The following is an 18,765-nucleotide window of genomic DNA, read 5'->3' as shown; positions in this document are numbered from 1 at the left end:
AATCAAGTAACAATGTCAATATAGAACTGAAAAATTACAGAATCCTGTACAGCAAATAAAAGAAAAGTACATGAAACCAGAGGGAAAGAAGAGAAAGTCATGGATGACGGATGAGATACTGAGTCTAATGGAAATAAGAAGATTAAATAAGGGAAATCCAACGGAGTGCAGGGAGATAAATAAGAATATCAGAAGAAAAATAGTGGAGACAAAAGAAAATGAAAAAAAATGGACCTATACTAGGAAATAAAATTTCATGAAAGTAAATATGATAGTTTCAATGTACCCAAGAAAGTCAAAGAAATAACAGGGAAATATAGGAAGCGTATCAGTAAAAAACTGGTGGACGAAGCAGGAAACTTGATGGTGGAATTAGAAGACAAGAAAGAGACATGGGGAAATATATAGAAAACTTATTTCATGACACTAGGTGTGTTTTTAATTCAAGCACAAATGAAATTAGTGGCACAGATATACTACGAGAGGTTCAAGCAGCCATCAGTCAGATGAAGGACGGAACGGCTGTGATACCAAATAAAGTAGGACAAGAGTTCTTAAAACTGATAGATGAAAATCATGTAAAATGGTTAGCCCAAGTTTTCAGTCAAATCTATGCATCTGGGAACATTCCATTGGAGCTGGTGAAATCAGAGTTCATTATTCTGCCCAAATGCAAAACACCACGGAGATTAGCGTACGATGAGCATAATGAGCCATATTTTGAAATTATTTTTGAGGGTGTTACATAGAAGAATATAAAGGCTGTGTGAGGAACAGGTAACCTCTAAACATATTGGGTTTGTTAATGCCGTGGGTACGAAGAAGCCTTGTTCAGTGTACAAGTGTTGTTACAGAGATGTAGAGATATAAGTAAAATGTATTTGCTTGCCTAATAGGTTACCAGAAGGTTTGTGATAGAGTAAAACAAGACAAATTGATGGGTATTTTGAGAAATATTGGAATGGAGGAAAGAGGTCTGCGAATTATCAAGAACGTGTACTGGAATCAAACAACGGTATTGCGAATTGATGGAGAACACAATGAAGCATTCAAAATTCTCAGGGGAGTAAGACGGGGATGCCACCCATACTAATTAATATGTACTCAGAATTCATATTTAGAAAATCCTTGGAACAGGTAAAAGAAGGAATTCTGATAAACAATATTCGACATGCTGATGATACTACTGTATTTACTGACACTGTTCAAGCGTTACAATTATTAATGGATAGAATCGTAAAAGTTAGCAGTCAGCATGGGGTTTAAATATACAGCACAAAGACAAAAATGATGGCCGTAAGTAAGAAAAATATTACAGGAGTAAACTTTGTCATAAACCAAAGAACTATAGAAAGGATAAAACAATATAAACACCTCGAAACCATAATAAATAAAATTTATGATAACCCACAAAAAATCAAGATTCGCATCTGGAAAGGAAGAAGTGTGTTTTAGAAAATAAGTCTGTCTTAAAAATCTTAAGAACAAAAATCGGACTTTTACACTGGTACTTATATTTTGCCCTGGTATTAGGGGTAGAGATATGGACCATAAATAAATACACGGCTTTATAGGAGGATCCTGAGAATGCATTGGACCCTCAGAATGACAAACGTAGAAGTTTTGAGAAGAATAAACATAAAACCTAAATTAATCAAGATAGTGAAATGCCCAAAGTTGCAATATTTAAGACATATCATGCGTAATACAGATATATATGATTTGCTTCAAAACAATAGTTCAAGTGAAAATAAACAGGAAAAGAAGACGAATATCTTGGTTTGACAACCTTAGATGCTGGTTCAGTATGTCATAACTCTTCCGTGTTGCTACCATCAAAAGAAGAATAGCCATCATGGTCGCCAACATCCGAAACGCATAGGCACCGAAAGAAGAAGACATCTACATGAATACTCTACAGTTCTCGCTTAATTTGCTGGCAGAGGGTTCTGCGAACCACCTTCAGACTATTTCTCTGCGTTCCACACACTAACAGCTGGTGGGAAAAATGAACACTTAAATCTTTCTGTACGAGCTCTGATTTTTCTTATTTTATTATAATCATCATCTCTCCCTATTTAGGTCGACGACAGTAAAATGTTATAGCACTCGGAGGAGAAAGTTACTGATTGAAATTACGTGAAAAGATCTTTCTGCACCGAAAAGCACCTTTGTTTGAACGACAGCCATCTCAACTCGCTTATCACATCAGTGACACTGACTCTTCCCGTATTTTACTTTAATACGAAACGAGCTAACCTTCGTTGAACTTTTTCGATGTTCTCGGTCAGTTTCATCTGGTAAGAATCTCGCACAGCACAGCTACTCTAGCAGAGAACGAACAGACGTAGTGTAGGCGGTCTACTTATTACACCTGTTCCTTCTTCTGCGTGTTATGCCAATTCTTTGGTTTACCTTTTCCACAACATTATCTGTATGACCGTTCCAATTTGTTCCTAGTTGCAGTTCCTTGGTATTTAGATTTGTGTCATTTATAGCCATAATCGAAATTTAACGGATTTCTTTTTCAACTCATGTGGATGACCTCGCACTTTTCCTTATTGAGAGACAATTGCCACTTTTCGACCATTCAGATATTGTGTCGAAGTCATTTTGCAATTGGTTTTGATCTCCTGATGGCTTTAGTAGCCGGTAAATGACAGCATTATCTGCAAACAATTATGAGGGCTGCTCGGCAGAGGGCCATAACACTTACTTTGGGGAACGCCGGATATCACTTCTGTTTTACTACGCACTGTAACATTTGCGAGAGGAAATCTCGGATCCAGTCGCTCAATCGAAGGGATACTCCATAGGCTCGCAGTCTGATTAGCGGTCTCTTTGTGAGGAATAGTGCAAAAACCCTTCTGGAAATCTAGAAATATGGACTCAATTTGAGATCCCCACTCGATGTCACTCATTACTTTATGCCAATAAAGAGCTAGTTGTGTTTTACAACAACGGTATTTTCTGAATTCGCGTTGACTGTGTGTCAATAGACCGTTGCCTTTGAGATAATTCATAATGTTCGTACACAGTATATGTTCCAAAATTCTACAGCAAATCGACGTTAATGATATTGGCCTGTAGTTCAGAAGATTACTCATATTTCCTTTCTTTGGTTATTGTTGTGACTTTTACAGCTTTCCGACCTTTTGGTACGAATCTTTCATCTAGAAAGTGGTTACATATGATTGCTAAGTATGGGGCTATTGTATCAGAATACTCTGAAAGGAACCTTACTGGTACGCTTTCTGCACCAGAAGACTTGACTTTATTAAGTACTTTAAGCCGCTTCTAAGTTACTCATGTTGGCAGTTGTTGTCGATTCAAATGCTAAAATATTTACTACGTTTTCTTTTGTGAAGGAATTTCTGAAAAAAGTATTCCATGACTCCGCTTTTGTGGTCCTGTCATCGGTAATATTACCACTGGTATTGTGCAGCTTCTGTGCCTTGCCGCAGGTGTACTTTGCATACGACCAGAATCTCTTTGGATATTCTGTCAGATTTCGAGATAGAGTTCTTTTGGAAGCTATTAAAGGCATGTCGCACTGAAGTCAGCACTACGTTTCGGGCTTCAGTACAGCATTGCCTATCTTGGAGATTTTGTGCCCTTCTAAATTTTCCATGTTATCTTTATTGCTCCTGCAACAGTATTATCACCTGTTTTGTGTATCATTGGGACCAGCAACAACTTTTATTAATTTATTTGGTACAAATCTCTCAACTGCCTCAGATACTATTTCTTTGAACTTAAACCAATCTTGTCTACACTTACATAGTTAGTTGGGAAGGAGGCTACCTCGTAGGACGACGTAAGTGAATATTTATGGTTTTTTTAAACCATATATTCAAGACAATTTTTGTGCATTGTTCCGTCTCAGTTCCACATTTTAAATCAGATTACACGTCTCGATCAGTCTGGATCTTCTTCAGATCCAACAAGTTGTGTCAGCAACCCGTATTGTCTACTCAGAACCACATATCAGAGTATACTTTGCGTTTAATTTTGGTGTACTTGGATGTTGAGTTGGTGAGTCTCGCTACAACGATCTTATGGTCAATAATCCATGTATCCTTTACGATGCTCCCTATTTACTCAGGACTATTTGTTGCTAAGAAGTCGTGACTCATTATGCCTAAACACTCTGAGGTGACCTTGAATATTCGAAACAAATTACAAATTTATAGGTTTAGTTACGTCAGAATGAGAGCCCAACAAAAATTTCGGCCTCATTTCATTCCCTGTGCGGCACTGGTGGATCTAAAGTTATTTGCTTGCGTAAGTCCATAGAATATTGACGAAGAATGAAATATTGGCGCTAAAGCCATGTATCTGTGAAGCTCTACGCTTGAGATCGTCGTGAGTGAGCGCCGTTCCAAGCAACTTTTACGATACTGTGAAGTTCGTAAATAAGCTATTAACATTTTTAACGTTATTGGCTCTTTGTAACCCTTTTGAAACCCCTAGTTCTGCACCCCGTTCGGCCGATTTAATATTGTGCCCTTTACATACGCTTTCCCCTTGTACAATGAACTCCTAATCGACGGACGTTAAATTACAATCTTTATTCCTTTTATACGTGGAAATGAAATTTGGTCGTATGGCACGTGAATAGGTTGTTTATCTGTGTTTTAAGGAAATAAGAAGCACTGCAGGAATGTAGTCGTACAAGCGGGAGGACAATATAGTTTCTTTGACTGAAAAAAATCAATTTGTAAAAATATTATAGGAAAGCCCAGCTGCAAGAGAAAGCTGACTCGTTCAGTCTGTCATGTGTCAGAGAAATCCCAAAACAAAAATAATCTAATGGTGGTAACTCTGTAAATATTGGTGGCCAAATAATGGCATTCCACGAGTACTCCACCAACTGATAGTACGGTTGGTATGTTGTTTAACACATATAATACGTTTGTGGATGGATGACTTCCATCACGGCTGAAGTACGTAGAATTTAGTTCTATGACCGTAACGCCCTCTTGTTATGCAATTAAAGAACATAAAAATAAGTACTCTATTTTCTGTTCTCTCAAAATAACAGTAGTTATGAGTGTGCCAAAAGTCATCCAACATCACATTTCAATATCTGGTTCCACTTTACTATGCAGGTTGACGGGCTACTATCGACGGCTATTACGCGTGTTATTGATTATATCCATTTGTAAGAAGTGTGAATAGTTTTCATTAAATAAGTGAAAATTTCATATCCAGTGACACTAAGGTATGAGAAGTGCATATAATATTCGACACATACCAGTTTGTGGAACACAAAGACATGGCACCACGTGCCAGTATAGGCACATGAAATGTGTTCTACCTCGGGAAATGTAGGTGACATACATAATTCTTTTTCAATTCAAGTAACCATTTCTGTTACCTTTTGCAATACCAGTCATATCGTCCGCGGTTCGTGGTCTTGCCGTAGCGTTCTCGCTTCCCGTGCACGGGGTCCCGGTTTCGATTCCCGGCAGGGTCAGGGATTTTCTCCACCCCTAGATGACTGGGTGTTGTGCGTCTTTCATAATCGTTTCATCCTCATTCACTCGCAAGTCGTCGTAGTGGCGTTAAAGAACTTGTGAAGCGGCGGCCACCAATGCCACACGCTCATTATTTATTACCAGTTATATCCTGCATAGACAGAAGACAATGCCTTTCGAGCGATATCAAACCAAACAGCACTCGAGAATCCGTCTAAACATTTAAAGTGAGAAATGAAAATTAGAGAAAAGATCAGGAATCCAAATTGGATTTCTGTTTTAAAAGTAGTCTCTTTAACTATTAGGCTATAAAACATGCCTCCTGAACTGATCTCTTACTCTAAAGTTCCCTTCCAATTTCCTAATGCTTATGTGGGTGGAAACACTCTGTCATATCTATATCTCACTGGAAAGAGCCCTCGATGACGGCCTAGTGATCATGCAGAGTAGTTTGTCATTTGGAAAGAACGACATTTTAGTCGTACAGAAGAAGACTGTGATTGTTGAAACGCTTTTTCGGCGGGGCGTCCGTTATGTTGAAAACTCATGGGTAGAGTTACGTCCAGTGGGATGTCTTGATAAGACGTATGCCACTGCTGAATTGGTCGCTAGAATAATAGGTTACTGATGTTCAAAAATTATTATTTATTGAAGAGTTTCAGGGCAGACTGTCATCAGAACATTAAAAAGAAAGGTCTTCATACAGAGCATGGAGGCACATGTGTTCCCGTCAGCATCAGTACCTACCCATTATCCGACCGGGAAAAAGAGACCTACAGCTAAACGTGGAATCCGAAGAACGTGTCGCCGCTGGTGGCTCCTTACATTGTTGAGAGGTGAAGACTACATTAAAGGCGAACAGAAAATTTCCTTTCTCCGATCGGTATTCGATTTCGCGACTTCTCAGTTTCCAGGCACGTGCTTTACAATGTATATACATTTCTACGCCGTTTTTCTTGTGCAGTTATATGAAGATGTCACATGACATGTCTCAAATTCCACCGCTGAATACTTTCCTCTTTTTTTTTTTTTTTTTTTTTTTTAATTACTGAAAGCGGTCAATCCCATGCATTGAAATACAGCACCACTAACACACAGCGAGTCTCCGTGGTCTAGCGGTTGCGTCTTTGGTTAGTAATCAATATGCCCTCGGTACCCGGTACGAACCCCACAACCGTTTAAACACTGAATAAAAATCGTTAGCTTAGGCGGCCGAAAACTACGGCAAAGGAAGTCACCATCATTCTGCCAATGGCCTTGTCAAAGAGGGCGGAGGAGCGGACAGAGATTCAGGACACTCTCTTGCCCTTAGGGTGGGAAACTGCTCCTACAAGTGGAAGAATCAGCAACGATCAAGGGTCTGAGAACTCAGAAGACAATGGAAACCACTGCATTAAAGACACATAACGAGGGCATGTAGCCAGTAATTGAAAAAGTGTCAGGATCAGTTCTCCATTGGCAAAAGTTTCCGGAATAGTTCCCCATTTGTTTCTCCGGGAAGGGACTGCCATGGTGACAACGAGAAAAACATTGAATTCTCAACGGAAGGATATCGTTCTACGAGTCGGGGCGTGGAATGTCAGAAGTTTGAACGTGGCAGGGAATCTAGAAAATCTGAAAGAGGAAATACAAATTCTCAGTTTATGCGTAGTGAGGGCCAGTGAAGTGAAATGCAAAGAAGACACGGATTTCTGGTCAGATGACTGTAGGGTAATATCAACAGCATCAGGAATGGTATAACGAGAGTAGGATTCGTTATGAATAGAAAGATAGAACAGAGAATGTGTTACTGTGTACAGTTCAGTGATAGGATTGTTCTCATTAGAATAGGCAGCAATCCAACACCAACAACAATAGTTCAGGTATACCTGCCGACGTCGCAAGCATAAGACGAGGAGATGGAGAAACTATATAAGGATATTGAACGGGTGACTCAATGCTTAATGGAAGATGAAAAATCTAATAGTCATGAGGGACTGGAATGCGGTTGTAGACGAAGGAGTAGAAGAAATGACTACGGGAGATATGGGCTTTGTGTTAGGAATGAGAGAAGAAATATACTAATTGAGTTCTGCAATAAATATCAGCTAGTAGCAGCAAATACTCTGTTCAAGAATCACAAGAGGAGGAGGTGGCGGTCCGCCACATAACGTGGTAAATATGATATTGAATAACTTCGCAAATATAACAAAACTGACGGCGTAACGAAATAAATATTATTGCAGAAAAATAACTAAGACTTCAGTCAATTAATATGATCTGAGAATGTAATTGCAATCTCTGTTCCTTTTGCAAAAGGATCGCTCTCTCTCTTCCCTTTTGTTTCTTCGTAGTGTAAGAAGCCATTTCGTGACGAGGCACGAAAATGTGTAAGTTCCATGTAATATTTACCCTAAATATAATCAAATCTTACTTAAAAGTGTTGTAAAATTTTGTATGTACCCTCTCTTATATTCACGAAGAGGCAATATCAATGTTTTAATGCAAATTTTATAGGGGAAAATTGGTGCAGATGTCAGTGCCACTGTTCTGAATAATAACAGCCCAGAGTTGTAATAAAAATATTAATATTTGCTAATTTTGACAAATAAAAACACGTGTAAATGTAGAAGAATTCTCTTGATTGGCGGTTCTTCCTTTGAAACAGTAAAAGTAATCAGTTTTTCCAATATTGAATCATATTAGAGCAAATGGATACCGGTAAATTTAATTTGGATCCCCGCGCAACGGGAATTTCGAGAATCTCCTTAGCCTTGCACGTTCATATTCGAAAGTCAATCTCAGTAGTAAAACATACAGCCATATATCTGCATCTAATGAGGTACCTTTTAATATAGAAATATCGTCTCGCAAACTAACTGCGAGACGAGAAGTACCACAACTGAGTCACCGACCTAAATAAATTTCTAGTGGTGAAGCAGCCAGAATAACACTAACTCCAACTAATCATAGCACATAAATACCAGTACCTAAAGGAACCAAAACAGAAGTAGTTGAAAAAGACTGGAAGACACAGGACAATTTCATTTAGATTACATAACAGTCAGGTAGAGATTCCGAATGCATCTCGATTGTATGTCGGACCCACGAGCGGATAGAGACTCAGACCACAATTTAGTAGTGATGAAGACGACTGAAGTTTAAGAGACTAGTGAGGAGGCACCAATACGCAAATAAGTGGTATACGGAAGTATTAAGGAATTAAGAGCTACGCTTGAAGTTCTACAAGGGTACATTCCAGAATATCTCAGAAGGCAGTGCAGTTGAAGAGGATTGGACAACTGCCGGCCGATGTGGCCGAGAGTTGAAGGTAACAGTGAAGGTGCTAAATTGTGCTACTGCTAAAGACCCTGTCTTTGAATACTGTAATTAATGACTGCAATTGTCTGTCACCTTATTTATGTCATTTCATTGTAGCCATTTTGTTACTGTTTTTGTGGAATTGAAAAAAAGCGGTTCTAGGCACTTCAGTATAGAACCGCGCAACCGCTACGGTCGCAGGTTCGAATCCTGCCTCAGGCATGGATGTGTGTGACGTCCTTCGGTTAGTCAGGTTTAAGTAGTTCTAAGTTCTAGGGGACTGATAACCTCAAATGTTAAGCCCCATATTGAGCAGAGCCATTTGATTGGACAACTTTAGAAATGGAAGTTGGAAAGAAATACATAGGTGCAAAGAAGAAACCATTGGTAACAGAGTAAATAGTTCAGTTGATCGACGAAAGAAGGAGGTACAAAAATGTTCAGGGAAATCCGGGAATAGGAATTACAAATCGCTTAGGAATAATAAAAGTAGGAAGTGGAGGGAAACTAAGGCGAAATGGCTGAATGAAAAATACGAAGAAATCGAAAATGAAATGTTTGTCGGAAAAGCAACCTTAGGTGACATTAGAAACAAGGGCTGTAACATTAAAGAGTGCAATGGGAAATCCCCTGCTAAACGCAAAAGATGCAGTGGAGAGAGCGGATAGGCGGAAAGAGTACACTGAAGGACGCTATGAGCGGGAAGACTTGTTTGATGTGGCAGGAGAAAAAACTGGAGTCCATAGGGAATAGGTAGGGGATCCAGTATTAGAATCAGAATTTAAAAGAGCATTGGAACAGTTAAGATCAAATAAGGCAGAATTTCTAAAACTACTGGGAAAGTGGCAACAACACGATTATTCACGTTGAAGTGCAGAATGCATAAGTCTAACGATATGCCATCCTACTTTCGGTGAAATATCATCCACACAGTTTCGAAGACTTCAAGAGCTGAGAAGTGCGGAAATTATCCCACAATAATTTTGACAGCTCGTGGATCTAAATTGCTGACAAGAAAAATGTACAGAAGAGTGGAAAAGAAAACTGAGGATGTGTTCAATGACGATCAGTTTGGCTTTAGAAAAGGTAAAGGCACCAGAGAATCAGTTCTGACTCTGTGGTTAATAATGGAAGCAAGACTAAAGAAGAATCAAGACACGTTCATAGGAGATATCGACCTGGAAAAAGGATTCGACAATTTCAAATGGTGAAAGAGGTTCCAGATTCTGAGGAAAATAGGGATAAGCCATAGGGACAGGCGGGTAATATACAACATGTACAAGAGCCAAGAGGGAATAATAAGAGTGGATGATCAAGAACGAAGTGCTCGGATTAAAAAGGGTGTGAGATAGGGATGTAGTCTTTGGCCCATAGTGTTCAATCTATAGATCGAAGAAGCAATGATGGAACCAAAAGAAAGGCTCCAGAGTGGAATTAGAATTCAAGGTGAATGGATATCAATGATAAGACTCACTCATGACAGTGCTATCCTGAGTGAAAGTGACGAAGAATTTCAAGATCTGCTGAATGGAATCAACAATCTACAAAGTAGGGGATTTGGACTGAGAGTAAATCAAAGAAAGACGAAAGTAATGAGAAGTAACAGAAATGAGAACAGCAATAAACTTAACAATAGGATTGATGGTCACGAAGTAGATGTAGTTAAGGAATTCTGCTACCTAAACAGTAAAATAACGCATGACGGACAGAGGAAGGGGTACATCAAAAGCAGAATAGCAATGGCAAAAAGGGCATTCCTGGCAAAGAGAAGTCTACTAGTATCAAACATAGGCAGCAAGTTGAAGAAGAAATTCCCCAGGATGTACGTTTAGAGCTCAGAAATGTATGGTAGTGAAACACGGACTGAGGGAAAACCGCAATAGTAGAGAATTGAAGCATTTGAGATGTTGTGCTAGAGACGAATGTTGAAAATTACGTAGACTGATAAGGTAAGGAGTGGAGAGGTTCTGTGCAGAATCGGAGAGGAAAGGAATATATGTAGAACACTAAGAAGAAGTAGGGACAGAACGATAGGTCATTTGTTGAGGCATCAGGGAATGCCTCCCATGGTACTAGGTTGTAAATACGGTATAGGAAGACAGGGATTGGAAATATATCCCGCAAATAATTCAGAACTTCAGGACTAGGGTGCAAGTGCTACTCTGAGATGAAGAGGCTGTTCATCTTGTTTACGTAATTCTAGCAGTTAGCTTATGTACTATACTGTAGCAGTTCTTTTCGCGTATTGTTCTAGATTCATCGAGCTCTGTTACTTGGAAGTGAAACATCATGAGAGCTACGTTTTGCACACTAGAGCGTTTACTCATTCGGATCTAAGGGAGATGGACTGTCTTATATTCCTTATCCCGCGCATTTTTGTTCGAGACTTGGTCCGTGCATAACTTTTAATCCGTCAGTTTTGGTGGGCGCAGAGGAAGTCATTGCATAAATAGCAATAATCCATGAATTCTTGATTCGTGTTCATGAATGTAAGTAGATTAAAGTAGAATGAAATTTTCACTCTATAGCGTAGTGTGCGCTGATATGAAACTTCCTGGCAGATTAAAACTGTGTGCCGGACCGAAACTCGAACTCGGGACCTTTGCCTTTCGAGGGCAACTGCTCTACCGACAGAGCTACCCAAGCACGACTCGCGCGCCGTCCTCACAGCTTTTGGAAGGTAGGAGGCGAGGTTACTGGCGGGATTAAAGCTGTGAGTACCGGGAGCGAGTCGTGCTTGGGTAGCTCAGTCGGTAGAGCAGTTGCCCGCGAAAGGCAAAGGTCCCGATTTCGAGTCTCGGTCCGGCACACAGTTTTAATCTGCCAGGAAGTTTTAGATTAAAGTAGTTTAAAAAAATTTCGTTAATTCTGCCTCCTTCTTCCACCACCCAAAAGCCGTGCTTTCGAATTCAGTGATGGAAACCAAAAATATAAAAAAAGATTCAGTGAAAGAGAAATTATCAAAAAATAAAGAAAAAAGAGAGAGTGAGAGAAGTGCAGGGAGAGGGCGGGCTACGCACCGTGGCGCCCTGCGGCAGGTAGGGGGCGTCGACCCTGCCGGCAGCGCGGTCGCTGGCGGTGACGATGCGATGGATGCGGCCCTCCGGCGTCACGTAGATCGACGCCTCCTGCACGCCCTCGTCCAGGACGACGCGCTTGCTCCGAAACAGCTGCCACTCCGACATGCTGCGGCTGCGGCTGCTCTCTCTGCTCCTGTAGGCACCCACCCACCACAACGTCACCAGCGGCCTAAGTAAAATGACGCAGAACTTTCATTTATTCAGTAACGATCTGGAGGATGGAACTCTCCTCTCCGTGTTCGCTTACAAATAAATATCCGCCTAGAGCAAAACGCATTTTTTTTTCTTTTCTCCTATTTCCTACACACTGTTCGCTGTGTACTACTTGTACACATATAAGTTCGAGTTTTTAGAGTTCCGCACCCCGATGGGTGAAAACGGGACCCTTATAAAGGATCACTTTGTTGTCCGTCTGACCGTCCGTCTGCCTGTTGTCCGACTCTTAAGTCCCCTTTTTCTCAGGAAAGAACGGACGTACCAAGTTGAAATTTATGTCACATAAATGGTGTCTTGTCGGTTTAAAATATATAAACTTCTAAGTCAATGCAAGCAAAACATCCTGCCATTTATGCCACATTTTGTTATTCGTAAACTCACTCATCAAAACCTATAGGATAGTTCCCATTGATTTAGAATCATGAACTTTGGCAAGAAACAAAGTTTCACCATACAACTAAAGTAAAAAGTATGAAAATTGTCACTTTATAATTATATCACATAAAAAGAAAATACATTCGTCATTTGTCATCCGTCTGTCTATCTGTCCGTCTGTTAAGACACCTTTTTCTGAGTAACGAGTAGATTTACACAATAGAACATAATGTAACGTACTAAATTCTACGGTCCTTTGGCTCTGTAAAAATGTAAGCATCTAGGCCAGTTTATTCAAAAGATTATGCCACATACTTTTATACTCGCAAACTCACTCATCAAAACCTGGAGGGCACTTCCCGTTGAAATGGACTCACAAAAATTAGTAAAGAAGCAAGGCTTCACATACAGCTAAAGGAAAGAATTCGGAAACTGTTAATTTGCAATCATATCTCAAAGGAAAAAAAATGCATGCCATTTATCCAACCGCCTTTCTGTACATTTTTCCTACGAATTACACGAAAGATTTAAACTTAAAATCTTCTCGGAAAATTATATCTTACCAGTATCGATATCGATAACGGGTAAAAATCGTCAAGGTTGTTAATCCCCGGGAAGAATGAACCATCTATATACATAACTGAGTTTGTGCGGAGCCCTTGCAGCGCGAGTCCTATTCGCACTTGGCCAATTCTTTGTACATACGTTTTTAAAAACTCGAATTTATATGTCTACATAAAGTAAAGATGATTTTTGCCATTGTTTAATAGAAAGAAAATGAAAGGCCACTGATGGAGCTGAAACTTCAGCGAATCTTAACTGAGTAATAGAAGAGAAGAAAACAATTGTGTTCTTCTTAAGGCTGATCCACTCCAAAAACAAATTTCGTTTATTCAGTTGGCTACTGCGAACAGGGTAGAGCCTTTGGGGAATATCTTATGTTAAACCAAGATACCTAGTATTTTACAAACTAGACTTACACTGTATGATCAAAAGTATCTGGACTTCCCAACGTAATGCGGAATTGACCACTAGATATTACGAAGGGTGGATCCACCAATACAATCGGAGGCGGGGGCTATTCTGTTGTGAATAGAAAGGCAGTAACAGCGAAAGACATCGATAAGGAGAGGTCAATGACTTCGAAAGGGGACCAGTCGTTACCTGTCACCTGAGTAACAGATACATCAGAGACATTTCATCCCTTCTAAAGCTGCCCAGATTGATTCACGGTGGTGTGACTGTAAAGTGGAAACGCGATGGAACAACAAGAGTTAAACCGAGACCCGACAGACCTCATATACAGAATGTCAGGGATCGTCGAGTATTGCGGTGGTGGAAAAATTCGCATCAGAGCAACAGAGTTACAAAGTGGTATCAGCTCTCCATAACTCAAAGCCTTTCAGTAGGGAGTTAGAAAGAACCGGGTACAATCGTAGAGCAGTTTATCATAAGACTTAAACTTTTTCTTGTCAATGTTGAACGACGATTGGGCTGATTTAAAAGCGACGCCACTGGGCAATTGATGACTGAAAACGTGTATGAATCAGGCTATACCCTGTGAAAATGCGACAGAATGCTTTGGGCTTGGCGAATGCCTGAAGAGTGTTACCTGCAGTCATTTGTAGTGCCGACGGTGAAATACGAAGCAGGTCATGTTACGGTATGGTGATGTTTTTCATAGTTAAATAACGTTTAAAAATGCTAAGAATGGGAACACATTTTACAGCATTGTGTAATGCGTACTGTAGACGATGATTGTATCGGCATGACAACGCACTAAGTCAGAGCAACATCTGCGAGGCAGTGGTTTTTGGACAAAACCATTCCTGAAATGGATTGACTTGCCCAGAGTCCCGACGTGAACGCAATGGAGCACTATGGGACGAGTTAGAAAGTTCGACTCCGCTTCACACTCCAAGTGTCTAACATCACTACTTTCCCTAGTTTCGGCTGCTGAGGGAGAATGGGCTGCCATTCCTCCACAAACATCTAGTCAATTCATTGAAAGTGCCTCCAGCACAGTTTAAAGCGTCATAAAGACAAAGGACGCACCTCATGCTAATGGCTACTAACAGGATGCCTTTCATCAGATAGTGTACGTACATTAGCGTCACTTTTAACAACAATACAAATACGTTCACAGGGATTCCATACGTCGAACTGGCTCTTCTCGATATAAAATTTATGTACAGTTACTTAAATATACATGGCAAGCAACTGTGCCCTGCATGGCGGAGGATATATCGTGCCAAAACTATCGATTTTCTTTCCTATTCCATTCGCGATCTGAACGAGAGCAAAATGACTGTCCATAAGCATCTGTAAACGCCATAATCTACCTTATTCTCATGATCGCTACGCGAGGTGTGCGATAGTGGGAGCACAATCGTCAAACAGTCTTTTCCGAATACAGGCCGTAGCAAACATGGTTTCCTATGAACTGACTGACTACCTAGGGTTTCAATTTAAGTTTGCCGGGCGTTTCTGTTATACTTTCGTTTGGGTTTTACCGAGCTGGTACGATCCTATCAGCGCGTTGGATGTCTATTGCCAAGTCTGCTCGTTAACGAAACCAAACATTGGAACAATATAACTGGTCGCTTGTATACCATCACCCTTACAGAATTCTTCTCAGAACCCGTTCAGCAATTCTGTCTTCCTTTACCTTTTCCTTATACTGATTTTATGATCGTTCCAATTCAGCATTATCGTTTCTTAGTATTACTCCTCAATACTTATACGATATGATTTGATCAACATGTGCACCAGCAAACTTGTAATCATATAGTCCCGGGTTCTTTACCTTTCTTTATCTATGTAACATTTACTGTATACATATTTAAAGACAGCTCTCATTCATTACAACGGGTGAAAAATTTGTCAGAGACTTTCTGCAATTAATTATGATCTCTCGAAATGCTATACTTTTTCTGGCACCACATCATAGTCATCGAAATATGTTATAGTGCTACTATCCTATCTGATAAACTGATTACGTATATTCAGGGCAGCACATCTTACGCATCCTCAGCGAGCACTCGATTACTTTGGTTTCGTTGCAGCATTCTCCTCTATTAGTCACATTACATATTTGAAATATATTCAGTGTGTTTATCTTCGTTAGTAGTCAAAGGTACGTTACAGAGCCGAGCGCTTTTAGCAGTTCTAAGAAGGCGGAATTTATCTGTTCAACTGTAACAAACTATGGAAGCTGCGTGAAACCTAAATCAAATTTACAGCATTTCCAGAATACTAATTTAGCAACTTCAGCGTTGCAGCTCTGATTCACCAAGATATTATAATTTATTTTTCGATAACGAGTGGATTTGGGATTCTTGTCGTTCGGAATATGATGAATATACTCTGTAGTAGCTATATCATTTACATAGCTGCAGCAAGACGCTACTGGAAGAGATATGACAATACGACATATTGGAATCAGCTGTTACAGCTTGGGTAAATTCAAAACCCCGTCGCGAAGATCTCCCCCAAAGCAGGGATCCTGTTGCCCACTTCATCTAGCAACGAATATTAAATCTACGCTCAGCGTTTTAGCGCTCTAACCTCGACGCAGAATATTAGTTGCCTGTCCATAAGCCATCCATCAAACAACAAAATATTATGGCTACCTACACTGTAATTCGTGCACTGCTAGTTTTTTCCATGTCCTTTGACTCACATGTGTTGTGTCAATTAATAATGTACTTATTTATTATCGTTCATGTTGCAAAATTTTTTATCTGTATACAGTTGGTTTTGATCTAGGAAGAGACACTTCAGAGATGTGGAACGCTTAATGCCTTTAATTTCTATAGTACGAACTTGCTACACCACCAAATGAAACGATATTGAAGTTGAAAGTTACTGACAGACCCGCTTTACCGATGGGTGCTTACATACTTAACAGAAAGCTCCTGGATGTAATTGTTAGTTAGCGTGCATAAACGAATCTTATAAAAAGTGTTTTTTTTTGCCTAGCTACGTACACTGCAAATTTCAGAACAGTTAGAAACATAACGCGAATTCTAGTGCTGTGTAATTTTAACGTACTGAAACATACGTTGAGATGGGCAATGAAAACTTGTAGTGAATCGTTGCTATAGTTTAGATGGATATAATGCGCTTTTTAGTACGTATTATTGTAAATTACGGCAACTGGAACGGATCATATGAAAATCCTTCTCTGTGGACAGCGAACTGCATATTTCAAGGGACTGGATCAGTGTTTTAACTATACAGAAAATCTGCAGCGTGTGTAAAGAATGAAATACCGTGTGAAGCGTCAGAAAAATGCAAATGGAGAAAACGTAAAGGAAGTTTCCTAATACAGTGAGGTAGTAGCACATCTGACTACGATTCAAACAGTAATTAAGTGGAAACGCAAGATCGGTGATCAGAGGTAAAAAAAGTCGCGACCACACTACATCGTTTATATTTGTGTCGAGTTAGGTAGTTGAGATTCGAAATCTGTGCGTTTTTCATATATTAATCCGAGAATAATGGCGCTTTATTAAAGTATTATTGCTGTCTAGAACGAAGAACATTCTAGAGCTGTGGATGGTTTGCTGGAGGATCTAAGAAGTTTCACAAAGCGAAAAATATTACACTGAATTGACAGAAAGAAGAAGAAGATACGAGTGTGCAACAAAAGGAATGGCAACGGCAGCGGCACAGAATTTTGTAAAACTGATTAACATTTGAAATTATAGTGAGGTCTGAGTAGCCAAAACTTTAAATATTAAGTTTTGGCTACTAACTCAATATTCAAAGTTCCTGTAATGCAAGCGGGCTCTCTAATATTTTTAGATAGTTTTGGGAACTCTGGCTGATCATTATGACGCTACAAATTGTAATATTGACACAAGATGACAAAGTTATTGTTTGCATGCCTCAGACAACTGTAATTTGAAGACTGACTTGGACAAATACTGCATGACAAAAAAGTGAATCAACCAGAAGACATGGTCGAATGTTATTACATGTTCTTAAATGTACACGTTATCGGCGTGTATGTAAGTGATTACAGTGTCAGTGCTCTGTGAAGCAGACCAACCACCGGAGAGCTTTAGTGTTGTTCGTGTTTAGTCTTGGTAGGAGGCCTGGTAGTGTATCTAAGGGATGTGAAGAGCGTCAGATGTTGAGAGACTACTGTGAAGGACGTATAAATGCCACGTATCATGTGAGACAGCGTTATCAGTACCCGACAGAGATGGAAATAGTTTCATTATAGGTTTCCATTTGGCCGGCTGATAGAACCGTGCAGTACCCAGTTCTGTGGGGTATGCAGACATGTCAGTGACCCGATGTTGGACTGTCTGGCAACGTGAGGGCAGACGTACTCATTAGTGTTCCGGTCGACGACGTCTGATTACCGCAGGGGAGAACCGTCTATTGTGCACCAAGTACATCTTAACCCCTCACATCCCTGACTGTCCCGAACAAGGAACTGACTCCGTACAACATTCTGTGTCATCTCGAACCACTGGTCGGAAATTAGCAGGTGCCGGACTAGGGAATTACTGTCCCATGCCTAGGTTGGCGTTAACACCAAAACACAAACGGCTGCGACTGGAGTGGTGCCGTGAATAGAAAGCATGGAGAAATGGTTCTGCACTACCCTGGATGACAATAGTCAGCGAGTACGGCGGCGACCTGGGGAAATGTCCCGTTCTTCCAATGTTTTGCGGGGCACAGTGGCGTTACTTCTGGCGTTACAGTGTGGAGAGCCATCGAATATGTCTGTACGTCACGGCTGGTAGTGATTCAGGAACTCTGATGGGACAACGGTACGTCACGGACATCCTGCATCCCGAGCATTACCTCTCATGCGCCACTAGGTCGGTGCCATTTTGCAGCAGGACAGAGCTCGTTCACACATGACCCATGTCTCTATATGAAATGTCTGCGTGATTCCGAGGTTCTCCCGTGGATCTGTTTCCAATAGAACGTGTAGGGAATCAGTTCGGACATCAAATTAGACCCAGGATACAGGGATCAGCTACAACACCTGTTGGTCACCTTGCGTCAGGAAACTTTATTTCTGCTTTTTGTCTCTTTTGCCATCCTAATCAGTACATGTATCCAAGCCAGAAGCGGTACAACGTCATACTGTGAAGGGGCTCATACTCCCAAGTTCCTTTTGAGTTTGACTTAGTTTTGGAAACACTGAAGTAAAATTTCAACCTCTCTCAATCCGTGAAGTTTCATTTCGTTCACTCCTCTCCTTCTGGGTGCTTCACTTTTTGTCAGGCAGTGTAGTTTATCTGTTTCCAGGCGTAGGAGATGCACTCAAAAGCGTTATGTGTCTTTGA

The 18,765-nt window shown here is 40.3% G+C and overlaps 1 protein-coding gene across 1 annotated transcript in view; it reads right to left on the bottom strand.

Moving 5' to 3' along the window:
- Positions 1-18,765, bottom strand: part of LOC126356044 (allantoinase) — a 224,317-nt gene that overhangs the window by 174,879 nt on the left and 30,673 nt on the right. The window contains exon 2 of the mRNA XM_050006723.1: positions 11,801-11,993. Within this exon, the coding sequence (XP_049862680.1) occupies positions 11,801-11,965 (165 nt within the window). The 5' untranslated portion in view covers positions 11,966-11,993. The remainder of the gene's footprint in view (positions 1-11,800; positions 11,994-18,765) is intronic.

The sequence above is a fragment of the Schistocerca gregaria genome, chromosome 3 (assembly GCF_023897955.1).
Source record: "Schistocerca gregaria isolate iqSchGreg1 chromosome 3, iqSchGreg1.2, whole genome shotgun sequence".
NCBI lineage: Eukaryota > Metazoa > Arthropoda > Insecta > Orthoptera > Acrididae > Schistocerca > Schistocerca gregaria.
This window is presented reverse-complemented; position numbering and strand designations above follow the sequence as displayed.